General features: G+C 37.5%; 1 protein-coding gene across 1 annotated transcript; it reads right to left on the bottom strand.

Annotated features, from left to right (window-relative positions):
* Nucleotides 1-113: 113 nt before the first annotated feature.
* CTR9 (CTR9 homolog, Paf1/RNA polymerase II complex component) lies at nt 114-27,952 on the bottom strand. Its single transcript, XM_070934077.1, has 25 exons — nt 27,803-27,952; nt 26,369-26,467; nt 25,587-25,826; nt 24,160-24,277; nt 23,335-23,424; nt 21,376-21,524; nt 20,149-20,256; nt 19,242-19,349; nt 18,901-19,137; nt 18,384-18,473; nt 18,168-18,296; nt 17,826-18,009; nt 16,415-16,503; nt 15,853-16,038; nt 14,867-14,954; nt 14,627-14,775; nt 13,495-13,611; nt 12,666-12,811; nt 10,442-10,513; nt 9,007-9,142; nt 8,425-8,571; nt 5,101-5,255; nt 4,402-4,498; nt 2,971-3,083; nt 114-1,366 (listed from the first exon to the last, which is right to left on the bottom strand). Exons 1-25 carry the CDS (start codon nt 27,845-27,847, stop codon nt 850-852), a joined length of 3,609 nt encoding a protein of 1,202 aa, XP_070790178.1. The 5' UTR covers nt 27,848-27,952; the 3' UTR covers nt 114-849.

Here is a 27,952-nt window from a genome sequence, read left to right as displayed (position 1 = left end):
AATCCTCTACCAAAATGCTAATACTGAACTCAAAAGGATTTATTTAAGAAAACGGAATTGTCAAAAACCATAATAAACTGGACCACTCTGAACAGAGGATAATGACTACTACATGCCACAAACAGATCATTTTATTCCAGGAGGGCTCTTGTACAATATTGCAATTTGGCCACATTACAAAGCTATAATTTATTTATGTACCTGTAGCAATTTTCAAATTAAAAAAAAACTTTTAAAATTTAGAATTTTACTACAAGAGGTATGTACATAACAAAAAGAGCTTGCTAGCCAGAGTGACAGGTTGTAGACCCATTCTTTACACCACCTCATAAAGTACCAGAACATCTAGCAAGACCAGGTAAGGAAGGACGAGCTCCAGTTTTCCGCCCAAATCAGAGGGCTTCAAGGCATTTATCTCAGGTGGTTCAAGTGAGCATAACTGGATGCAACGTTACCATTTTGACCATTTGGTTCATCTTCACATTATATGTACATTTCAACAAAATAAACTTTTAAACGCCCTATTTTATTTATTAAATTTATATGCTGCCCATCTTCCTGATAGGGCGACTCTAGGCGGCCTACAGAACGTAAGTATGCAGCTTACTTATTGCCAAATGTGGTACTTGAGTAGCTCACATACACTAAAGGAACACTAGGCTCTAGTGAATGGGTAGTTCAGTAGAAAAACGTTGTAGGAAAAATTTCAAGACTTTGTTCCTAAAGCATAGCTATGCATGTTTTAAAATCAATTTTGAGATATAAATGATGGTTGTCTATCCTTCTCATTAGGCTCAGAGGGATATGTATTTACAAAGGAGTTTATAAGAACCGGGCTGCAGCTGATATTTAATCACTATCATCAGATCCATGATATGAGCCTCGTTCGGAAGCCTCGTTGTTGGAAGCCTCTGGCTCAGACTCATTAACTGAACCCTCATTGTCAGAGACTCTCTCTGAATCTCTGTCAGAATCAGCACTGCGGGAAGCTGGGCGAGATTCGTTCTCAGAACCACCAGACGGACTTCTTCCTGACTGCACAGACTCATTATCCGACTGCTCCGAATCAGACTGTCTTCTCTTTCTCACTGAACCATCACTGTCTGAGTGTCTTCTCTTTCTCACTGAACCATCACTGTCTGAGTGTCTTCTCTTTCTCACTGAACCATCACTGTCTGAGTGTCTTCTCTTTCTCACTGAACCATCACTGTCTGAGTCTTCATCCGAAGGGCGGGCACTGGATCGTCTGGGACTGCCTCCCTCGCTGCCAGATTTGTTACTGTTGTCCAAATCACTGTCAGACACAACATTTTTGTTACGCTGCTGCTCGGCATCATCTGAGTCACTGTTGCTGTTCCTGGCATTGCTGTTCAAGCAAAGAAGAGAAAAATAAAATGCAAACATCTGAAGCAGAACATTAGGCTGTGTATGAAATACTACAAGTTCCCGGGAGTTCTGTTAATTTTGTCCAGCATAATAGATCTTATGCCAAGAAAGTTAAATGAACTATCACTTGTGATAATTTGTTCTTGTTTATGTATGGTGTGCTGAGACTGTCCTTAAGCTGTTAACTTTTATAGTTTTTGAGATGTCAGTTTATACCTTTTCATATAATTTTGTAGCCAGGAAAGAAAGTACCGATTAACCACATTTATACATTTTCAGAAAGTTTAATTATGCATAATTGCACTGTAGATGTTACTGAAATATTTTGAATAAAACCATCTCAAATATGAAAGATCATTTCTGATCTTGAGACAGAGTTTAACCTCAAAACACTTCCCAAATGTTCTAAATGAGTATCTTTGGAATGCAAATCAGCTGCTTCCTATTTGAAGTAAGGTATTTCTTACTTCAAATGACTTGAATCAAAATGTTTTGCACATCATTGGTGCTTTGGTGCGGTTTCCACATAGATACAGAATTATCCCCATGGAATCAGGATTAATTACATTGAGTGTGAAGGCCAAACAGAAGCTGTATCTCCTTAAATTTTCTTCCTTAGCCTAATACGTCTGTAGGTCTAAATTGGGGGTTCCCAATTTAGTTCCCAACTTAGTGTTAAATGTTACCAACCTATTACATGTAATCCTCTCTCAATGACCACAATCGAGATTCTCAACTCCATTAAGTAACATGAACGTTAAGTGAAACATCATGTGACTATGCCCAACTTATGATATCTGTTCTGCTGCAGTCATTAAGCAAATTTCCTGCAGTCTTTAAGTGCAACATCACATTATCATGATTTGCACCTTCCTGCCAGCTTCTCCATTGACTTTGCTTGTTGGAAGCCAGCTGTGAAGTTTGCAGTTTGGTCTAGTGGTAAAAGCACCATGCTACAAAGTAGGAGATTGTGAGTTCAATTCCCACCTTAACCATAAAAGCCAGTTGGGTCACTTTGGGCCAATCACATTCACACAGTTCAACCACCTCATAGGGTGTTGTTGTGAGGAAAATAGGAGGAAGGTGTATTGGATACATTTGCTATCTTGAGTTATTTGTTTAAAAAAAAAAAGTGGGATATGAATAAATAAAATGGCAATCACATGACTGTGGGATACTACAACCATCATAAATGAATGCCTATGGAGGACGCTGAGGACTGATTGTAAACCTAATTTTCAGCATAAGTTTGAACAGTCACTAGGGCAGATGTTAATCAACGATTACCTGTACCCATGAAGACATAGAAAATACTAATAGATTTTGTTTTAAAATATAAAACACTATATCAATAGGAAACATAATGAAGAGTCACTTGGTTTACCTGGATTTTTAAAAGGTTTCTTAATCTTTCATAATTTAGTTTTATTATCCTTCAATTAAAGGTTACTTAGGATAGACTAGGATGTATTCACTCTGCATTTTTCACAATTTTGAAATGGAGAAGAAAATACATGTTACCTGTGACTCCATTTTTATCAGAATAAATCAATCACTATTACTTCCAATGGAAAATATACATACCCATCATCAGCGATTTTGAGTTTATCTTCATCAGATGAGTCATCGCTTGATGAAATGATGGCTTTAGATTTGATTTTTCCCTTCATTGAAAGAGGCAAGCGTTCTGGCTTGGACTACAGATAGGGAAAAAAGTGATAGAACTTGTAAAGAAAATTGACTTTCAGCTCTTTAATAAAATAAACTATAAAATATTCCTATTACAGAAGCTTGTGGTGGGAAAGTAAAATGATTTAGCTAAAAGGTGGCTATGCATTTTTCTTTCTATCCACGTCTTATTAAATTACACTCAATCCCATAGGTCTAGGATATAAAAGTAATTTCCAATTGCTAAAGACTGAACTAAAAAACTATGGGAAAAAACCATTCAAACTTTCTGGAAACTGCTAAACTCTGTCATAACAAAGGAGGTTATTATATGCTGTGAGCCTGGAGGTGCCAGGAGACACATGAATATCTCCTATACCTACCTGGCTACCACCTCCATTCAACTTTTTGTATTAAAAATGTTTCAAATTAAAAAACAGAACAAGAACCAAAAGCTGTTATCCTGGAAGAAATAAGCTCCAATTTTCCATATCTTCAGTTCTAAATTAATTAAATTAAATTAACTAAATTAATTTAATCTTAATTAATGAAAATATGGAGGAAGGAGACCATTGAGCAAGGAATAACATTAAAGGAAGATATGGCTAAAGGATCTGACCTCCCTTATACTATTTGAAGGACCCTGAATAGGTTGAAGGTTGGAGTCCCTTAATGTAAAACCAATAATCTCAAGTGGAGGCTCTTAGCGGATAACAACATGTTTATGTGAATGTGGAGAGACACAGAGCCTGGCCCATCTGCTAGTATGTTGGCTACTAAGAGAAGCATGTACCGATAATGACTTATTTCTGGCCAACGACAAAGCCAAGAAGGTGGCTTCATTCTCTCAGTTTAAATTTGATCTAGACATGGAAGAAGAAGAAATTCTAGAGTCCTGAACCTTGGTTAGAAACTACAAATGATTGAGGATGCAAGTGCTCTGAAAGAAGTGTGTTATACCTATCAGATAAAGGTAAGCAAAGAAACAAAGAGGCTCAAGGGGTTTGCAGACCCCATTTTAGTAAATCAGTGTTTTAGAACTGCATTACATCTCCCACTGGAGCCATTTCGTGAATGGGCAAGCCTCTTCTCTCATCAGCCCTTTTATAACATGTCCTTATAACGCTACAAATTATGTTCATTAGCCCGGAAAAGGTGGGGACCTCTAGCTAAGGCCCACGCTCAGAGTCTTCAATTTAGTTCAAATAGAAATAAGTGAAGCAATGCTATGTGCAAGCAAGGATGGGTACCTTCCAGTGCTTTCTAGGACATTCCACCATCCAACCTTAAACTAAAGATTTTTAATTAGACTCACAGAGCATTTAATGAAATAGTTATAAATCATACCATTCTTCTCTTCTCAGTTTTGGCTGGGCGTCGCTTCTTCTGTCTTGGTCCTGTCTCGTTTTCATCGTCATCAGTATCACCATCTCCTTTTTGAGGTCTTGAGAAAAACACACACACAAATAATCAACAAAGTTCTATAAACATCGTGTCCTGATCAGATCTCTATAAAGAAAAAAAAACCCCTACTGATTCTTCACTTTTTCTATACGAAAACATTTTCCATTAATAGTTCCAGAACTTTACATTAAAATTACTTAACAATATAGACAAATGTAATGAGTATCATAGGATTGGTTATGCTTTTTTTTTTTTTAAAAAAAAAAGCTCACTGCAGAGCTAATTCTTGAAATGATTTCAAATAATTTTTAAAACATAAAACAGCAATTAAAAACTTGTATTTACACATCTATAATAGCAAAAAAAAAAAAAAAAGAAGACACTTGTAAACACCAGTTCATAATAATGCCAGAAACTGCAGTTCAGATGCCATGGCTAGGCTCTGAATGTTTCTATGAGTACACATCAGAACTTCTTTGGTTCTTTCCCACTATCAAAAACTGCTCTTTTCTGAGTTTTAAGCAGCGTAGAATCAGGCAGCAAGGCAGGTTAGAGCCGTAATGGGAAGAAAGGAATCAAACTTCCCAATGTGCGTTATCAAATTCACTGTGTACACCCTCATTTCCCTCCAAAGGATTTCACCTTCGTCGCTTCTTCTTTTTCTTCTCTCCGTCCTCTTCTTCGCCATCTTGTTCACTGCCACTGCCCTTCCTCCTCTTTTTCTTTCTGGATACGGGAAGGTCTTCATCACTGTCATCATTGACAAACTCATCAAATTCTCCAGTTTTTCTGGAACGCTGTCACAAAAATCATAAACCACAATGTATTGTTATTTTTAGATGAAAATCCTCTGCTTAATCAAGCATTTTGGAAGTGAATTACCCTCTAGTTTAAAAGAATACAGAGTTAGAAAATTTCACACTTAATTTATGGGTTTTTTTAAATCCTTCCTTTCAGAATCGTTGTTTTTAGGATTCACATTATGCAAACACAGATTAACACAAATCACAAACTGAAAAAAAGAGTAGAATAATCCAATTGGTCTTTAATCTTCTAACGCTACTTTTGCTAACTCTAACATCCACCAGTCATTTGTAACTAAGAGACCTCAAAATTAAAAGTGATGGAAAAACAAAATGAAAGACATGAAATGCTAGAATGCTAAAATTAAATGTAGAGAAGTATGGAATCTAGACTTTAAAAAAGACAGAGGAAAGTGTTGCTATTTTTCTTACAAATTTTGTAAAGACTTATTTTAAGAGATTCTCAAAAAAAGATCAAGAGGCATAGAATACAACCATTTTTTTCTATCGGAAAATATAATGTAATCATCTGAACATGTAGATTATGAATATAGGAAATCAAATGATAAGATCACACAACACTGAATTATACTAATGCAAAATTAAAATGAAGTATGTTTTGAGCAATTATTATAAAAGTGCAAATTAATGCTGCAAGACTTCAGCCTACTTTCTCCTATTCTCTGAGAGATCTGATCTTAATGCTCATTTTGATTACCATTTTAATAGCAATTAAAGGAAATGAATTGATATGAATGGAAAAGAACTGGTAAACGTTCACACAGACGGAGTTAAGGAATTAGGGCTTTCTTAACCTGTTTATCAAGGAGGCAAAGAACATGATGTATCATTTTGAGAGAGCAGAAAAGACACACTGTATTATTTGGATGCAGTAGATGCTTGGAGAGGTAGTTGACCAAACTAATAAATAAATGAGAAAGATCTTAAGAAGAGTCTTGATTTGACAAAAATATGTCTGATTATTGTCAGAAAGACTCATGAGGGAGATAATCAGCATGAAACATAGGCTAAAGATTTAGGATTAGCCAAGATCCCAGAGATGTTGGATGAATCGGAAGAGATGCTGGCAGTCTGAAAATTCTGAGTATAAAAAGATTTGATTTTAGGGTAAGAAATCAAAAGACTTCAACCATCAATCAGCTATATCAGAAATCCATCTTTTCATAGCTCTCTGTAACTCTTGGTGTTTGTTATTTTATAATTGGACCAGCCATCTGATTAGAGCCTCACCCTTTGGTAAAGATCGTCTAATATAATTACGAAAAGATAAAGTTAAGAGAGGATTCAGTCATGGACTATATTAGACAGCTTTACTTCACTGCTTTTTTGCTTGAAACCAAGATAAAATATAAAGGGTTTAACTTATCTCATCACATAAACCATAAAGCTGAATTCAGCCAGGATTTTCTAATGTTCAAAGGCCTAAGGGTGAAAATGAGGGGAGTGTGTTTGCAACTGAGAACAGATTTCTCACAAAATCTATTATATTTTCATTAAAATGGGTAAGAAGGACTAAAGGAGGACTCGGCTGGATCCTAGAAATAACTGTAGGATAAAATTCTAAAGCAGAGAAAAGGCCAAGAGGGGGAAATTTTGTAAAACAAAAGAAAAAGTTGAACTATGTGTACAGGCAAACAATATAATATTACAGAGAAAGAGAAAATCTAGTTCTTAAGTAAGTAGAACCAGAACTTGCTAATACCATGATGAGGAACCAAGAAAACCATAAAAGTTAATAGAGAACAATGAAAAGAGACAATGAAAAGTATGTTGAATGACAGATGGAATACTTGAAGAAGACCTTTCAAATGATGCAATGGAAATAAAAACGAGATAATCAATGACAAACAACTTTGTAGGTCATTAAACAGAGGTGTAGAAGAACCAAAGAGCCAAAATAGACAAGATTGTTACTTTCTATTTTTAAAAAAAACTGCCTCTTTTTTGCATTTAAAAAATAAGGAAAGAAATGAAAGGAAAGAAATAAAAGAAATGTTTATGTATCAAAATTAATACAAAACTGGTCTAAATGTCTCTTATGTGAATACCTTTTCGATCTGATTAAATTCAGCATTTGCTGCTATAGCTTTATATATTACTAAACTAATGACCCATTGGATTTTTCTTGTTTCCATATATAATATAGGCTGGCACTGTTTCCTCTTCCCTCACAACTCTCAGCAGAGCCCTGGTGAAGCCCCCTTCTCCTCGGCTGACCTGTGGAACTGCCTGCCACTCTGCTGGGAGCAAGGGGAACAAAGGGGACTATGGACAAGGAAAAATGCATCTCTACTCCCTTTCCTGGTGTGTCCCCAAAGACTCCTTCTCTCCAGGGAGAAAAAGAGCTTAACAATCGACCATCAGAAACCTCACTTGGCAGCAGGCATTCAAATTACTCTTGGAGCACAGTGGCTCACATGATTAGGATGCTGGGTTTGGAGGTTAGCAAGCCCATGTTTGAGACCTGAGTGCTGCTGCATGGTAGGGGTGAGCTCCCATCACTCCCTCCAGCTCCTTCATGGAGACATTACTCTAGGCAATGATGATGTCACTGGCTAATCCTTTCAACCAGAAATGCCTTAAACTGTGCCTCCAACAAGAACAGGACAAGATGGGATCTGAATTACTCCCTTGTCCTTTCCTTACCATCCACCACTCTTAAAAGAGATTTCAGTTTTTACCTTTGGTTCCAAACCAGCCAATTTCCAGTCAGCAGTCAAGTCTTGCCATCAGACAATTAGGGACCAGAGTGTAGGGACCAGAGGGAGACAGGAAAGACATGGGAATAACCACACCCCACCCCACCCCAATCTTCCTTTGTACACGCAACCTACAGGCTTCAGGGAAGACTAGTTGGAAATCACAATCATGTGATCGTGGCTAACTGTGTATTTCAGCAGCAGTTGTATTCACAACTTTGTGAATACAACTGGTGTGCAGATCTTTGAAATTTCCATTACACAGGAACAATGGGTCCCAGATTTTAACAATTCTTTAAGTTTGCCCTGTTGAGGTACTTAATTGAAAAACTGTTGCCCTGTGATGAACCATTTCACTCAATTGAAAGTTATAAACAGACCAGAGTGTTTTAGTAATACATGGCCATATAACAATCATTTTAAAAAACTCTATTTTTATTTACCCGGCCAGCTCCACTACCACGCTTTTTCTCTTTTGAGCCTTCAACTTCTCCTGTGAACATGAGAATATTCTTGGTCTTCTCCACATATTGTGCTCTCTGTTCCAAAAGTTTCTTCTGTTCTTCTATTTCCCTGAGACGTTTTTCTTCCTGGAAAAGTAAGGAAACCAGTTATATTGTAGTTCTATGCAAAGCACTATTCTAATCTTTTGGTTATTTAAAAAGAAAAAAAACAAAGTATTGAAGACTTATTTGCAACCACAATGACATGGGGTCTGCCTTTAAACAGTATGCTCTGTAGTAATAATATGAAGCACTACTGTAAATAGACAAGTGGAAATAAGCAAAATGTTTCTAGGTTACAGACTGGATGAGGCATCTACATTTTCATTCCGCTCCTTCATCATTTGCAACCTAAAAGTAAACCACCTTCCAAATTTATTTTACCCATTTACATCTTCAGAGCTGATAACCCTCTATTTATTCATTGTTCATCTACATTGCATTTTGTTGTAGCATCACAGCTCCTAGCTCAGCAGAGAAAGTGATCCCAGCTCTGTTTTAGCGGTATAAGGAATAAAGGACCTGTTCTTTGAGTAACTTCTGACGCAGTAGTTCTTTTTCTTGCTCTTGTTTTGCTCGCAGCTCCCGCTCTTCTTCATCCTGCTTGCGAGCCCGAGCTACGTGATACTGAGCTTGGCTCAGCAGATCCGAACACTGCCTACAAGTTGGGGTTAAATTTGCAGACAAAAGCAGAAATAACGATGAAAAACACATTTCATGCCACTGGCCAAATCAAAACTTTTCAAGAACAACGGACTCATGAATGCTAGTAGCTAAAGAGACTAGACTGTAGTAAATACGTCTATTTTACAGAAAAACATATCAATGCAGCTGGAAATTCACTGCTAAATTTTCTAGAGGATTTTTATTTCTAACAATCAAATCACTTATTAAAGCAATAGCCTGGCACCTCAAATTGTTCTGCCCTAGAAAAGATCAATTATTTATCCAGCTAATTGGGTTACAATGCCTTGAGCCTCAATACATGACAAATATCTGATTTTCAGTGTTTTTTTGTATTTAGCTTCATCATATGAACCCTTTATATTTAGATTTAGAATTTCTGCAGTGCTTTTATTCCTATAAAACTAAGCATTAGTTTCAGCTTTCATGGACAAGCTGCCTGCCTACACTTGTTTGAAACCACTTTTTGTCTGACATCTATTTAATTAGGCAGTAAAAAAGATAAATCTTTTAAGAGTCCAATCCAGAAGACAAAGGCAGGTTTTCTTCATTAAAGAGAATCCTTGGAGAAATACAGCTTACAGAACATCTAGGATACACTGTAGAATTATTTCAAAAGAGGTATATGACACTATTTGGAAAATTCTGCTAGAACTAATAATAAAAAGAAATACAAAAACTATTGTAATAATCCACAGAAAATACTACAGGCATCAAAACTTCCCACATATGGCTAGTCAACATTATCTCCTAATTATAAGTTGACTCTCCTTCCCTTGTGGGTTTAAGCTGCAGATGTACATAAAGGTAAAGTTTCCCCTCACACATAGTCATTCTCGACTCTAGGGGGCGGTGCTCATCTCCATTTCTAAGCCGAAGAGCCAGCGCTGTCTGATGATGATTCCGTGGTCATGTGGCCGACATGACTAAACGCCGAAGGTGCACAGAACGCTGTTACCTTCCCACCAAGGTGGTCCCTATTTTTCTACTTGCATTTTTACATGCTTTCAAACTGCTAGGTTGGCAGAAGCTGGGGCAAGTAATGGGAGCTCACTCCATTACGCGGCGCTAGGGATGCAAACAGCCAAACTGCCAACCTTTCTGATCGACAAGCTCAGCGTCTTAGCCACTGAGCCACCGCATCCCCTTACAGATGTACATAGCTAACCTTAAATGTCTGTACTAAAGTAAACTGAAACCTACAATTCAAATACCTTGCTTATTTCATAAGGAACTGATTTTTGAAAGTACTGGTTAAAAATTTTTTTTTTACCTGGCTTCGGTTGCAGCAAGTGCCAAATCAAATCTCATTTTATCTCCCACTTTACTCAAGTAACTGAAGTATCTGAATGAAAAAGAGACAATTAGGGATATCTTAACATTCTTCCAAAATAATCTTTTTGCCATGTGTGTTTTTGTTAAAAGTGGTACATATTTATCATAAACTGATAATGATGTCAAAATTAAGATATTGCCTTTTAATTTCACATCCCACTCTCCATCTTTATCTCCCCATCAAACTATTCTTTCAGTTCCTAGAGAAGAAAGTACTCTTGAAGTATTTTAATTGCCAATAACTGCTCATAATAATCAACACAACAATTTCTTCAATGAGATTGAAGTGCATCTTTTAAAAGTGAACCTGAATCATCTTGCAGATGGCTCAAGACAGGTTTTGGAGAATCTGTCTCAGAACTTGATGAACTGATTGTTCTAGGAATATCTCATACAAAAGAAACTCCTGTGATAAAAGAAAGTTCTCTGGCAGAGGCGAACATTCCAAAATATAAGGCAATGTATTAGATAAAACTGAGAAAAAAATAGCCTGCGTCAATACATTAAGTTAAAAAAGATTTAATTTTAAGAACAAGTGTGCCATTCAAAAGCATCCTTTTGAATGGGACGCATTCTGTTTCTACTTGAATGGACACCCCTTCCCTTCCGGCCCCATTTTGTATATTAAAACAGGCAGTAATGCTTGCAGGCTAGAGCACTAGATCCAATTCTGAAGCTCTCATCTTCTGACTCTCTGGATTTTTAGACTCTGCTGAAAATGTTCACATGTACAGGTAATCCTTGATTTACAACAGTTCATTTAGTGATGGTTCAAAGTTACGACGACACTGAAAAAAGTGACTTATGACCATTTTTCAGTTACAACCTTTATTGCATCCCCATGATCACGTGATCAAAATTCAGATGCCTGGCAACCTGTTCATATTTATGACTGTTGCTGTGTCCCAAGGTCATGTGATCCCCTTTTGCGACCTTCTGACAAGCAAAGTCAGTGGAGAAGCTAGATTCACTTCACAACCGGATTACTAAATTATCAACTGCAGTGATTCGTTCAACAACTGAGGCAAGAAAGATCATAAAAATGGGGCAAAATTCACTTAACAAATGTCTCACTAAACAACAGAAATTTTGGGCTCAATTGTGGTCATATGTCCAGGACTACCTGTACTACTGAACCTGCATTTATATCTACCAACTAGTTTTCGAGGACCACAGCAATAGTTAGTCCCTCAATTTACAACTGTTTGTTTAACAAACAGATTGAAGTTACAACAGCCTTGGAAAAAGTGACTTACAATCTATTCTTAAAATTATGCCTGTAGCAATGGCCCCTCCAGTCATATGATCACAATTTGGATGCTTGGCAACTGGTTCGCATTTACTACAGCAGCAGCATCTTATGATAATGCAATCGCAATTTGCAAACCTTCTTTTGCTTTTCAGAAGCAATGTCAATTCGGGAAGCTGGATTCGTGTAATAACCACATGATCCACTTAATAACGATGGCGATCACCTTAATGACCATGGTAAAAAATGGTCATAAAATTGGGTCCAATCATGATGATGATTCCATTTACAACCACACTTGACTTACAACAGAAATGCCAGCTCCAGTTAGGCTCATCAGTCAAGGATTACTTGTAGAACAAAGCCATTGAAGCAGCAAGGTTAGCTGCCTTCCCTTTCCATCCCTCAAGATTTCATTTAGCCCATTAACTTTCTAGGAGGAAGGTAATGCTAAGGACTTCACACATTTATGGCCAGAAACAAAATCTAAAAGCTGTGAGGCAGAGCTTATGAAATACATTATTATTCTGTAACAAAGTAAACAGTTTTAATCTTGTCTCTAGATTAGGGGTCCCCAACCCCCGGTCCACAGACCACCACCGGTCCATGGCATACCAGCAACTGGGTCACACAAAAAAGCGAAGCTCCATCCATTGGATGCAGGCAGCATGCAAAACCACGATCCCTCCTGTCCACAGAAAAACCTCTCTCCACGGAACCTCTCTCCTGGTGCCCAAAAGGTTGGGGGGGGGGGGCACTGCTCTAGATGCATCTACAAAGCTGTACAAAATAACTATAGCTTGTTAAGCTAGGTTAGAATTTGGTTTTATCTTCATCATCACCCCCACCATACTCCAATGCAATGCATATTATAGGGAGGGGGGGTTCCTAAATAAAGATTATATATCCTTACCTGTGTGCTAGCTCCAGTTCTTTCACAGCATTTAATACTTCCTTCAGGTTACTTTTTTCATCTTTCAGGACAGAGGTAGCTAGCCTTTGCAGCACAAGAGCCACGTTGAACATAAGGACTGTATCGCTGGGTGCTACATGTCTTGCCTGAAAATTCAAATTTAATTCAAAATTAAACCAATGTGAACTGGCCAGAAAGCAGAAACTGTTGTTATAACATACCTAGGAAGCCATTCAGGCTCTCTCAGTAATGGCCTCCCACAAGTTGGAGAAGAGGAAACTTCCCTGCAGAGCCTATGGTGTATGATTATTCATCTCCTTTTTTATGTTGTACAGTAGCCATAATCTGTGATTTTGGTTTGTGATGACTCTCTATGTAGCAGGGGTTCCTAAACTTTTTGCCATCACACCTTCCTTTAGCCCAATCTTAATGTACACGCCTTCCTTAAAAATATCCAAATACAAAATGAACATAAATGAACAGTTGAAAATAATACAATTAAACTTTGAGAAAGGTAAATTTATTTTAAAAATGCAACTAAAAGGTTCTTCGTACGTCCCTGGTCTCTGCACCTCCCTAAGGGAGGCACACCTCATAGTTTGGGAACCCCTGCTCTATATTGTATCCGGGTGATATTTGGGACTAATTATTTTTTCTTCCTATAGAAGTTTTATTCTACTTAGGCCACTTTTTTCCAACATGGTTATTTTATTGTATTTTAAATGCTATTGTAATAACTGTGACTGTAGAGGATTCTAGGGTATATAATCTAACCTTTAATAACAACAATTATTGATAATCGTTTTGGTAAATATTAGAAACTTCCTACCTTTAGCAATGTTTGTTTGCATTCTTGTAATTTACCACATTTGAAGAGAGCTCGGGCCAAATACAGCAATACTTCTGTGTTCTGATGTTTATAGAATTTTCTGAGACAGTTCTCATACTATGGTGGGGAAAAGAATAAACGTTTGAAGAATTAGTTTAAATTGCCAACTTTAATAAGTGTTTCAGACAAAACTGCACTGCAGCCAGAGTGCAATGCTGAACACAGCCTTATAAATGAGTTTGCAAAGATCTCTTAGTAACTTCCAAAAATTTACTACAACATCCTGCATTTCTACATAGGTTGCAGAAGAGAGCAAAGCTCTCTCTTTATACCCAACACAGCAGCACAACAAATCCAATGTTTTAGCAGCTTAAAAAATCCTCTCCACTAAGAAGGCTGGACAGAAAAAAAACCTGAGTTTCCTTTTCCATGCCGTCAGCTTAGAAGCCAAACACGTGTATATAAATTTCTATGATACATAGTACAAACTCTACCACATATGGCACATCAAAAGTTTGCCAATATGTCATCTGTAATTTCATGAGTTATTTTTCATCAGTTTTCAGATCCATGGGAAAGATTTTTCCTTTTCAATCCTCTTTCAATATTGCAGTCTTAAAATACAGTCATTCTTTCTTCTGGGCATTAACTATTGATTAATAGACCACTCAGTCTGCCAATTATGTGTCTCAATTATAGTAATCCATCTCCAATTATTTATTATAATGGTAACCTAGACCAGGGGTCTCCAACCTTGGCAACTTTAAGCCTGGTGGATTTGCCAACTCCCAGAATTTCCCAGCCAGCAAAGGTTGGAGACCTCTGACCTAGACCATTTTGTATCTGCAAAATGGTGAAAAGATCCCATGCTAGGATTGCCTATAAAAGTAAACCAATACCACTGATTCAGTTCTGTGAATATATCCATTACCCAGCACAATTTAAATGTAATTTTTTAAAAAAGAAAAGCAAAAGGTACTAAAAACATTCATGGAATGATCCAATTTAGCCCAACATGATATATTCATGAAAACCAAGCTGTAAAAATCCTTACAGAAAAGAGCAGCTTGAAATTCTTACTTCATTGTTTACAAGAAACATGTCCTAAATCAAGGTATTTGTTAAGGATTACCATCTGCACAGCACTGATGTACTGCTTCTGCTCCACATAAATGTGTGCAAGATTAAGCCACACGTCACTGATATCTGCAGTTGCCTCTCTCACTTGGGCAAAAACATCACGAGCCTCACGGAAATATCCTTTGTGTGCCAGCACGGCTCCTAAAAAAGGAAAATCCGATTTCCAGATCCATGCAAAGTCATTGCAAAATTGTAATGTAAAAAGAAAATTTGAGACAAGAAATCTTAGTACCTATGCCATTAGCAGCATACAAATTCTTGGGGTCATTCCGGAGGACCTGTTTGTAGATGGCTAGGGCACGATCTTGATGACGTTTTTCCTGCAAAAGAGAGATGGGAACTCTCAAGAAAATGAATACAGGTAATCCTCAATTTACAACCATTCATTTAGTGATCTTTCAAAGTTACACTTACAACTGTCACAGTATTCCAGTCATGTGATCAAAATTTGGATGCTGGGGCAATTGCCATGTATTTAACAACACATGCAGCATCTCTGGGTCATGTGATCACCATTTGTGATCTTCCCAGCCAGCTTCCGACAAGCAGTCAATGGGGTAAGCCGGATTTGCTCAATGACCACACGATTCACTTAACAACTCCACCAATTTGCTTAACAGCTATGGCAAAAAAGGTTGTAAAATCATGCAGAACGCACTTAACTGCCTTGTTTAGCAATGGAAATTCTGGCCCGCATTGTGGTCATAAGTTGTGGACTAGTTGTATTTACAATATTTATCAAAATGTTTTAATAAGTTTTCTGGATACTCAAGAAATGTTAAAATATATTAAAACATATTAATAAAATATATTAAACATATTTAAAAAATGTTAAAATATATTAAATGCATCCCACAATCAATATAAAAACTAATGTAGAATCCTTGGCAAAAAGAGAGATGAACTGTCTATCCTTTCATTTCTTTTAAAATTTCCATTTTAGACCAATTTCATAAAGGTCTTACTCTCTGTTGTTGTTCAAGTGTAACATAAATTCATAGTACATAAAGAGAAAAGGCTGATCAATGAGATCAACTTGTAATTTTATATTATGTAAAACAATTTCCATTTCTGCACGGAACTTCCTCTCTCCTATTTAGGAAGACTGGGGAATGGAAAATCCATTTTCCAGCAGTTTGTGGATTTGAAAATCAAAAAACAGTGCTCATCCATTGAAGCAGCTGCAAAAAAGACAGTGTAAAGATGCAGAGTATTTACCTTCTCTCTGTCTCTGGTGGGTTGGTGCAGAGTCTGCAACCACACATTGCCCAAAGCCAACATAGAGTAAGTGTCATTCTGTGTTGATGGCTGTTTCAATATTCTCTCAAATTTCTTCTGTCCTGGACCCCATTCTTGTTTGGCCAGGTGAAGATTGCCAATCAGGGACCAAGCATCAGGATGGTCCTGAAATAATATTCCAATACACTAAAACTCAGCTTTACTATAATAAGAAATAGTTCAAAAAGATCCACCTCTCCTCAGCTCTATCCCATAAAAGCTTTAAGAACTTTAGTGAACTTGGCTAAAATTCAAACTTTGGAAAAGTTTAAGGGGAGAAAATTCCACAATAGGTACTGTCCGTGAGACATTTCAACTACTCATACAAAAATACACTATGAAAATGTCAAAGCCAGCAATGAAATAATGTGTATTTATTAGGTCACATGATCTTTTGTTTAAAAAAAAGTTGATGATTTATTAACTGGCCACAGAAAATCTTTAGAAATTCATGGCCTCAGCTGTAAAACTGCTTTCTAAAGGATGGCAAATTCTTACTGACCTGATTGATTTGAAGTGCTTCTTTAAACCAGTCAGAAGCTTCATAAAAGTTTCCTTTATCTCTAGCCATAGCTCCTAAACGCAGGTAGCCTAAAGAAAGATTTTAATGATCAAAGACTCATTTCCAGAACACAGCATCTTGTTTAATAAGCGCTTTGAATGATGCATATTTGCTCTTCAAGACTTTTGCGATATTACTACTGCACCAGATTGGGACAAAAGCAGAACAGATTAATTATAGTGCCAACCATCAGCTGTACTAAAGGTTCGAAAGGATCATACAATGATGCTAGTCATTTAGATGTCACGTTAAAAGAAACAACAGAATGCCTTTTTACAGCAGCAAATCTTCCTAATGCTACTTGAGTCAAACATAAGATGCTTCAGAAATTCACAGAGATGTATTCTAATATGAGTCTATAAAGATGTCAAACAACAATGCTATCTTCACATTTTCCTGTTAGGTTTATCTTTTAAAACAACTGCATATACTTTGCATATTTGGATTTAAAGAGGAAAATTGTGGGACTTTGGTTTATAATAGCAGTGTTTTACTGGCTATGGCGGCATATGTAATTATTTTCCTGATTTTCTAAATTTTCTAAATTTCTTATTTTTAAGTCTTGCTAGGATTAAGGTCTAAGCCTGTTCCTCTCCATTCAGATCCATAAGCTTCCAGGCCCCACAATAGAACTTTTCAGCATCACATGGTCAGCTAGCAGTTAAGCTGTACAACTGGATATTATCAATATATTGATGATACATGATACTATGCCATTGAGCAAGCTTATTCAATGGTTTCATGTAGCTGATAAATAGGAATAATGAAACCATAAAGACCCTGTAAGGAGGGATATTGGGCTTGATATTTATCCCTTATCAACACTAACTCTAACTGACTATGGAGAAGAAGAGCCACCACAACCCTCATTCCCTAGCTCCTGGAGCCATTACAGAAGGGTACTATGATTGCTGGTATTGAACCTCATACAGATCATGCAGAGCCATCATAGCTGCACCGTATCCATTCCAGCTTCACCAGAGGTCATTCCTAAGTGCACTCATTGCCGTCTCACCACTATGCCCAGAACCAAAGCCAGATTGAAAATGCTTATTCCAGAAACCTCTGGCACCATACCCCAACCATGTTCTCCACAAGTGTTCTTAAAAGAGACAATGGACACTGGACAAGAATTATCCAACACAGTCCAGCAGTGGCTTTGTAACATTTCCTTCAAGGTAGTGAGATCCTACCCCTACCCAACAATATATGAATCAAAGAGAAATTATTGCATACATTATTTCTAATAGCAACTCAATGCACAGATCTGTGAGATATCATAGTTTATAACAGTTTTAAAATGTACACTTGCAGCTATTTTCAATTTAAGGATTGCAACAAGGTTTCTTACAATCAACATAATTTGGATGTTCCCTTAGGATGTTTTTGTACAGTTTCTCTGCTTCGTGAAATTCACACATTGCTTCATATAATCTGGCTAAGTTGTATGATGTTGTCACGGAAATTGCATTGTAGTAATGTTCATCATGCTCCGCTTCTGCTTTAGCTCTATCCAGGGATGCCAAAAAATATTTCTAAATGCAAGTATAAGAAGGGAAAAAAAGTGTGTATTTATACATGTGTGCACATACATTATACATACACATATGCACATACGTGTTTACCCGCACAGCCAAGTTATAAATATATTGCATACAAACAGTAACAGTGGTTGGGAAGTTGAGATTCATACCTTTGCTTCTCCTAAGTTTCCAAGTCTGAAGTGGAGAGCACCCACATTATTTAAAATTTCTGGGGGAACATCAGCTTGTACTTTTTCCTGAAGTATTCGTGTTGCTGTGCCATAGGCTGAAAGAGCACCCTATACATTTAGAGACAGTGGAAGGTTTTAGTGTAATGTGTAATTGTTCAGCATGAAACCAGACTACTTTACCCACCTTTTATATACCTGTATATCTGTCTGCTCAAGGATTTGTGCTAGCTCAATCCAAGCTTCCACATCATCTGGATACTGTTCTGTCACCTTCTTTAAATGACCCTATTAAAAAAAGCAACTTATTACTTTATATAATTGATTTAGAATTTCCCTGAAAAGTGCCACACAGTAAATAGTTTTCTGAGGCCGTTGTAACTTTGAACGGTTGTTAAATGAATAGACCTAAGTTAAGGACTGCATGCAGTATCTAAAATTCAGCATTCTATAAATAATCACTTTTACCAGTAGCATAGCATTTGCTCTTTCTAAGACAAGCATTCCCTTTTTAAAAACAAGTTCCAAATACCTCTGAATTTAACCATGATAGGAAAATCCCTCCTAATATATACCAGGTCTATAGGCAATACTAATTAAGTATTAATTGTACATGCATTTCTCAAAAATAACTGTCACTGAGTTTGAGATTTCACCTTAAATTAAAAGAGCGATGAATTATAATTTTGCTCTTATCTCTTGAGGCTTACTGTACCTTTGCAATATCTCGTTTGTCTTGATCTTCTGAAGCAGCGTAGAGAGATCCAAGAATTTTCATGGTCTCATAATTGTTAGGGTAGGCTTTCAAAACTTTTTCAAAGCATTGTGATGCATTTTCTTTGTCTCCTCGGTAAATGTACATTTGACCCAGTCCAAAAAATGGCAGTACAAAAGATGAAGAGGCAAATTGTGTGGCTTGGTAATAATACTGGAAAGCTTGATCATAATCTTCCTAATGAAAGGAAGAACATAAGGAAGAAAGGCATTAAAACTTGGGAAACTCTTAGGAAAATAAGATTGCAAAACAGAAAGAGAGGTATGTAAGGCATAATATACCTGAACGTGAAAAGACCTGGCCAGCTGGTAGCAACTCTCTGCCTGCATTGCTTCTACTTCTGTATTGTGAAAAGCATGAAGTGCCAAATGTTGGACCTTACCATAATCCTGTATAAAGAAAATAAGATTATCATAATAATATTTTTATAGTATTGTATATTATAATATAGTATATTCTAGGGCAGGTGTGTCCAACTCACAGCCCAAGGGCCACATGGCCCTGGACATCTAGTAAAGCCACTTCACAAGATATAATAAAAATATAAAAAATAAAGGCAGTTTGTTATTTATACAATTAATTATATATTTCATATGTGGTCTAAGACAATTCCTCTTCACTCAATGTGGCACACAGGCAAGCCAAAAGTTTGGACACCCATGGTCTGAGGTATAGACTGAAATTCAACTTCTTAGAAACTTTAGATTGACCATTTGTTACAAGTGCAATAATTCATAATTTCCTGAAGATATTGCTGCCTATACAATCCTTAACTCTTAAAGTGTGACCATCATAACAGTTGAGTTTACACATGTCCCAATTTGAAGTCCGGGTTGATGTAATGTACAAATTCAGCCAATGTTTGAATGTTTGAGGATTCATGTGTATCTCACCCTCTTTCCCACACACACACGCACAAACATTAATGAACCTCCTGAAGCCAGTTTGCAAATTTTACATCACTGTGGAATATATACTTATAGCTTATATATTCCAGATGACTAAAGAAACTTGTTTTTATGACCTCCATCATTTGCATTAGCATTTCCTCATTTCCACAAGATATAAAGCAAAATGCAACTCCATTTCACAATTGGAATAATCAAAAATAAGAATGATTTCAGGCAGTTCTGAATTAGTCTGACATTATGAAACAGCAGCATAACTCAAACACACCCGTTGTCTTACCTTTTTAAAGAAGAAGTGATTTGCCAAGTGATTTAATACCATAGGGTTACTAGGATCAATTGTGTAAGCTCTAGAAAGTAACTGGACACCATTTTTGATGGAATCCGCCTGAAAGGAATATTGATAGTTTTTATTCATATTGAAATGCATGTTAACTTAATTATTGTCTTTAAAAATTCAAGGGCTATGTTTTTCAAAATTGATTTCAGAATCCTGGTCACAACCTTGACTGGCCATGTGGGTGGGTGCCATTCCCAGCAGAAAAAGTAGCTCGTTTCATAAATGTGCCATGAAGATGAATGAGGTTAGACTGATAATGGTATATCAATTAGAAGAATAACAGCTTTTTCTAAAAAAAATAAGAAAACTCTACCATATGAGAAATTCGCCTTCAGAGCCAAGAATAGCAGAACATTATTCAAATGGAAAAAGTTTTTATCTTTTCATGGCTGTGATAGTGGGCAGGCGAGTGCATAAATCCAAAATTAAGTGCAGCGCAAATCATCTTCATAACATTAAACCATGTTGGCTTTGTAATGACTTTTGCTGGGATTGTTTTAAAAATAAATTAGCATGAACTTGAGAGCCATTTCTTGCTTGAGCTGTTCTTATAGTAATAAAATTTTAGCAAGCCTGATCTGATTATTTTATAACCATCAAAACTTATAGGTTAATGGACTCGGCCAGCGGTGGGATTCAGCCAGTTCGCACCACTTTGGGAGAACTGGTTGTTAACTTTCTGAGCAGTTTGGCGAACTGGTTGTTGGAAGAAATCATTAGGGCAGAGAACCGGTTGTTAAATTACTTAAATCCCACCACTGGACTCGGCTTTGGACAGATTTTGTTTGGTGCTTTATTTCAGGCCTAAGTAACAAAATCTGCACGACTACATTCCTTCCTCGTGTGTTCCTGTGATGCAGATAGAACAGAAAAGCCCATCTAAGATAATCTGCCGCAATATCACAAGTCTGGAGATGTTTAAGCATATACTAAGCAACCTTATAAAACCAACAGACCTTTGCTGGTTCCATTACTTCTATTTTAAATGACTTAGTCAGCAACTGTTTCTTCAAAATCAAAGGAACTATACGTTTATTAAAAAAAAGAAATAATCAGGTTTTTATTTCAAATTGTAAAATGTCCATAGCTGCCCTCCTGCCACCCAAAAAACTGATTTTAGGAACACAAGGTCTTGCAATATTACCATTCTAGGTTAAACTCACTCACCTCTTTGTTATTTAGTTCCAGAACAGCCAATCCAACTAAAGCCCCCACACATTTGGAATTGAGTTCCAGTGCCCTGCTGAATGCCAGGCGAGCTTTTTCTAACTTGTTGAGCTTTACAAAGCAATGGCCCATGCCCAGCCGAACCTCAGCTAGGAGACAAAAACAGTAAATACTTCCAATGTTTATTTATTTGAATTATATTTCTTTCAGGAACCATGGTGGCCTACGTAATATCCCCATCTCCATTTTTTCTCTGTAACAACTTTGTGAGGTTGATTGGGATCAAAGAACAAAAGGCCCAAAGTCACTCATTGGGCTTTCATGGGTTGGAGGGAGGGTTTGAAACTGAGTCTTCCCAAAGTCAGCCCAACAACTTGGTCACTACATTATGTTGGCATCGTCATTTATATTCCCTTCTTAACCTAAAGATTGTCTTATTACTTTTATTTATTTATTTTATTTTATTAGTCGTATTTCTATGCCGCCCACTCTCTGAGGACTCTGGGCGGCTTACACCAAAGACAGTATACTAAATAGCATATTGCCCCCTAACAATCTGGGTCCTCATTTTACCCACCTCGGAAGGATGGAAGGCTGAGTCAACCTTGAGCCGGTGAGATTTGATCCGTTGATCTGCTGAACTAGCAGTCAGCTGAAGTAGCTGCAGTACTGCACCCTAACCACTGCGCCACCTCGGCTCTTATGTATTAATGACTCCGAAGCACTTTGCACATAATAGTAGGCATATTTACTCAAGAGTTCCTATGTTCATTTGCATAAATGGCATTTTTGCATGTGAGGTTCTGTCAGGTGAACTCCAGAGAATACAAAATTCTTAATTAGACGATCTACTCCAAAATCCTCATCTAAACTATAAAGGTTAGGTGGTACAGCACTTCTGGTTCAGTTTCCAACATATGGTTCAAAAACATGATAGGCATAAACACATCTATAACAACCACAATTATTTCCTCTGGATAGTGCATGAATTTAAGGTGTTCTAGACATTTATAACCCCATACATTCAAAGGCATCTTTGGTAAATCAAATTTAAAATGCTGCATAGCCGTAACAAAAATCCACACCAGAGGTGAAGTTCTTTAGCTTCACCTCTATAATTTTCATGAGTGTTGGCTAAAATTTGAACCACAGAACAGCTCCTGGTTCTGGTAATAATCTCCATTATTCACCAAAAGCTGTTATTCAGGAAGGCTACAGATTCAGAAATATTTTCTAAAAAAGATAAAAATTCCATAGATGGCCAATATATAGTGGTTGCTGGGCAGGGAGCAGAGAAACACAGATTCTATTCCTTTCTTAGTCAAGGACACCAGCTGAATGACCTTGGGCCAGTCACTATTTCAACCCAAAACCACTGTTACATAAAATACTGACTTTTCATTAAGAATAGCAGCTGGAAACATGCAAATACAAGTAGATAAATAGGCACCACTTTAGTGGGAAAGTAATAGCATTCCATGCACCTTGGTGTACAGTGATGAGAGCCATATGACCACCTTTGGACAATACTGGATCCCTTGGCTAGGAAATGGAGATGAGCACCATCCCCTAGAGCAGGGATTGGCAACCTTAAACACTCAAAGAGCCACTTGGACCCGTTTCCTACAGAAAAAAAACATACCAGGAACCACAAAACCTGGGTGGGTGTGGCCAACTCGATGTCACTCACTCCCACCCAGTCACATGACCACCTAGCCATGCCTACCTAGCCACAAAATTATTCTCTATGTCTCTCTCACTTGATGCCACTTTGGACTGGAGTCCAAAAAAGAAATAAGAGGGGAGGGGCGAACCAGTGATGGGACAGGGAGCTGCGGCAGAGGGCCCAAAGAGCCGCTTGTGCTCCAGGGCCGCGGGTTGCCGACCCCTGCTCTCGAGTCAGGCACAACTGAGCAGGGGAAACCTTAACCTTTTTACTGTGCATGCTTTGCTTCTTACCTGGACAACCAGGATTAGTTCGCAGGGCCTTTTTATAATAGGCAAGGGCACCTCGGTAATCTTTCTTGTTGAACGAAATGCACGCTTTGCCTATTACAAAGGAGCAATAAAAGATAATAAATACCTCTAAAGTTTATGATAGACATCAGGAGTTCACAATTTACTAGCAGCAAATATATTAATGAATAATAGTTATTCCTTGAAAAGGTGATATAAAACAACGTTAAGTCACGAGTATGTCCCCATTTCCCTCTAATCCAATTGTCAACATCCTGCTTGTATTGGTTGTGCAGCAGATGCATTTCAAAATAACTAATGCTGTCTTTTTATTAATAGCACAAGGCCCGATAAAAGCCATAACTGGTTGTTGAACTCTCCTCTACTTTTGTCATCTTAAACAAGTCTCTGAGCCTCAGTTTATTTCAACAAAAGGCTGAATCAGGTTTTGCAGCAGATCATGACCACATTCTACATGTGGTGCTGCCAAGCTTTAAGTACTGAAGAGGGAGGCAGTTGCTTCTTTTATTATTATAGGAAAAACCATCCATTTCAGCTAACAATCTAATCTAAGTAAGTCATTAAAAGCCGTGATACTGGCCCCTTTTTAATTTCTACTTTAAATTCAAAGTCCAAAATGAGCAATAAACTATCATTTCTAGCAAAAAAAGTAAGAGGACTTATTTTGGACTTCAGCAAGAGGCGTTATATACCAAAGTGAAACAGATTTCCCTTGTATATCCCACAGATCACAATCTCTTAAGACTGCTGGGCTCAACACTGTTAAACTACATTTATTTCCGTGAAGACAAAATACAACTGACTCACCAAGAAGGGCTGGAATATTATTGGGAGACTGATTGAGTACAAAATGAAATTGTGCATCTGCTTGATCCATCTTATCCCCCTCCAGAAGGCAGAAACAGGCTCTTCCCAATAAGTGATTCTAGAAAAGCAGGAAATTATCTTTAATTTTTATTTCTAGGAGAAGTTAGTACAAACCATTCTAAGTGATAGAGTTTCAAAATCACACTTTGTTCCTACATTCATTATTTTGAAGTGCTGTCTAATTGCTTCAAAGATTTCCTTGTCTTCCTCCTTTTACATTTTACATTCACTTCTTTCTATAGCAAACGATAGACAACCAGTGACCAACAGGCAGAAATCCTTTATATGGAAATTCTGGAGCCTCTTCTCCTTTTTCAGCAGCATGCCAATTGCACCAGGAAAGCGTACTTTTTCAGCTAGTAGAGATTTTAAAACTTCTTGTTTGTATCTGCAACAAATTCTTGATCTAAAAAACCTTTCTGATGCTTTGTATTTTTACATTACTCATAACCTTTTTTGTTGCTGAAAAATATTTGAGGAACTCAGAGAACAAATGTTATCCATCTGCTCTATTACTATTTCTCCAATATAGTGTATGGATATATGTTTCTGAATTATTTTTGTTCATTTCTTTGATTTATACCCTAGGTTTCCTCCACAAGCTAATGCTGGCGCTCTCCTTCAATATTTTGTTGACACAACCATATAACATTAATAGATTGAAAGTAATTGGCTCAAAATCACCCAAAGACTTCCACAGCTGAAGGTACAATTGAATTCTATCTATTGATCCTGACTAATGCACTATAGTCCAATGGAAGGACATTGAACTTTTTGGATAACAATGGCAGAAAAGATTGCCAAAACTAGGTGCCTTCATTTCAGCAAGAAGTGCTTGTCATTAAATAGAAGATTCTTATTTCTAGCCTCCTTCTTTCATTCCCAACATGGAAATGGCCTTCCTTCTCTATCTAAATCTTCATTAATTCTATTTACTAGCAACTGATACTTGGACACTAGCTAGATATGCCTAAGATTCTACTTGAATTCTACCTGCATGCTAAATAAATGCTCTAACACTGAGCTGAAACCCTTCCCTTTTTGACTAGTGGCTAGCTTATGGTTAAGTGACAAAATTTGACTAGTGATGTAAATTAGGTAAACTAAACTATAAAAAGCTATGGTTATAGATTATGATTAAGGTACTTCTTTCGAACCACAGTCTGATCCATTAAAGCTCCACTTTTGGACACAACAATAAACTAAACAATGTGACTTTGTTTGTTATTTCAATGCAATCATATCCTGCATTAAGAGTCTTTTTTTTAAAAAAAAAAATCAAAACATATTAGAAAACCTCTCATCTTCAAGAGATTATTTCAGTGTGCCTTAACCTAAAACAAACATAATTAGTTGACTGATCTTACCTGATCATACATGATAATTTTATCAGCCATAGTGTACAACAGTGTAGCTTGTGTAATAAGCTCTTTCTTGTTATCTTTGTTCTTTTCTTTCCGAGCCTGCTGTACATAGTAGGCTGCTAAGGTATCTAAGCAAGTCATCTGATCTTTTTCATGGTCTCTATAATCCAGGTTTCCATCTATGCGAGCAGCCTCTAATAGTTTCACAAAGTCTTCCGTTTTGCCTTGTTTGTAATATTCCAGCTAAAAAGTAAATGAAAATACATTTAGCAATCTGCTATTAAAACTGCATTCATAAAATATGCATAGTACATAAAGTTAAGCAATTACATATTAAATTATGACAAGAAATTGGAGTTCTGGGCCATATCTGTAACATGTCATCCTTTTCATTGTTGATGGAAAATTTTGTGTGTGTGTGTGTGTGTGTGTGTGTAAATGGTTTTATTGTGTCTTACAGGAGTCGGCAATCCATGGGCTGCACACAGACCCAGTTCCATTTTTGAGTGCAACAGCCTCCTCAAATTATGCCACCAATTTCAGCAGGAAAAGCACCAATTTTAGTGACACAATTGTTCATATTTAAGATGGAGGTAAAAGAAAAGATAGTGTATAGTGTATGCTGAGTGTATTGCTTAATATATCTAGCTTATTTCTTGAACTTCCCTTTCCACTGCAAAACAAACCACTCATCACTCTGGTGACATCATGTCACCAAACTCATATTTAAAATAAAAAAAAGCTTACAGTATAAATAAAATAGAGTAAACTGATATGCAACTGACCGCTAGGGCAATCCATATGTGCAGCTGAGTATGTTCCTGTTTCAAAATACTTATAACTTCATCCCCCTCCGGTAACTGATCGAAGTCAAGCTCAATGACCTAAAAATCAAATGACAACATTCAAAATTCAATATTAGTTATTAGGGCACATACAATAAGATCACAAAGCAAATACATTAAGCCCCCTCGACTAAAATTATTTAAAGGGGTATTTCTGGAGTTCTACAGATCAGCATCTCATTTTGTACTCAGGAGCACACAGAAAAATAAGACTTCCATGCATTCATCCTACATATTCAGGCTTGGGACCAGGTTATCTGAGGGACCGTCTGGGTCACATCTACCCGACCCATCAGAGCAGAGAGGCAGGGAATGTTGTGGATCCCATCTCCGAGGGAGATACATCTGGTGGGACCCAGAAGAAGGGCCTTCTCCGTGGTGGCTCCCTCTCTTTGGAACATCATTCCCCCAGAGATTAGAATGGCCCCTACTCTAATACTCTTCTGGAAGGCGCTAAAGACCTACGGGCCTGGGGAACCCAGAATGGGATGAAGCCCATTAAATGGCTCGTGTGATCTGCTGTCACCAGGGTGGGGGGTGGGGGGGAGGTGATTTTGTTATATTGTACTATATTAATTTATTTGATTCTGTTAGTTTTTATTGTTTTAAATATGGTTTTATATTCTGCAAGCCGCCTTGAGTTGCCATGGACGAACAGGGGGCAATATAAATTCAATCAATCAATAAAAATAAATAAATAAGGGCTCATTCACAAATTTGATTACTTTCCAATGCAAAAGAAATTTCTCGCAGCAGTGACCTCTGTGTACCCAAACAAAGAAAAGTTAACACCGATAAAAGCAGGCTCAAGATCCATATGGCTTAGTGCTTTATAAAAATATTTTTATGCCTTCATTTCCACCCCACCCCACCCCAAACTTATCAGCTGTTAAAGGAAGCAACAAGTTAAGGGATATCAAAACAAAGTACTGCTGGCAATAGGTACACATGTGCATGTACTTTTGTTTGTTTGTTTTGCCTTTAAGTCAGTTTCTGGTAACTATATGGACCAATTTATGCAGTTTTCTAGACAATATATATATATAAATAAATGGCTGAACATTGCTTCCATCTCTGGGTTGAGGGAGAGGGACTGGCTCCAAGTGACGCCTAAAACATGAGAACTCCAGTCTCCCGACTCCCTAGTTCAGGACTTTTAACCACGAGACCAAACAGGCTCTGTGCATCCATAATATGTATGCAAGTAGTGCATACAAAATATTAGCGGTAGCAGATTTACTTAGCATCAACTCTCCAGCAGCCCCACGAGGACCGCTCCAAGCTCCTCCAAGGGAAGCGGGTGGGATATCCAATTAACCTGCCTTTCCCCAAAGCGGCTTCACACAAACACCGGGGCGCCCCGCACCAACTCACCTCGTCGGTATCCCGGAGGGGGATCTCAATCGAGCCCCGAGACATGATGGCGAGTGACAGCGCCGCCGCTCCAGCTACCGGGGGGAAATCGCTACAGCCCCCTAAGACACCTCACGCCCGCCAACCTCCCGCTCGAGCGGCCGTCTGACC

The sequence above is a fragment of the Pituophis catenifer genome, unplaced genomic scaffold (genome assembly GCF_029215685.1).
Source record: "Pituophis catenifer annectens isolate HBS135680 unplaced genomic scaffold, rPitCat1.0.hap2 SCAF_1, whole genome shotgun sequence".
Lineage (NCBI taxonomy): Eukaryota > Metazoa > Chordata > Lepidosauria > Squamata > Colubridae > Pituophis > Pituophis catenifer.
Note: the sequence above shows the minus strand (reverse complement) of the source record. Positions and strands in the feature narration are given on the sequence as shown.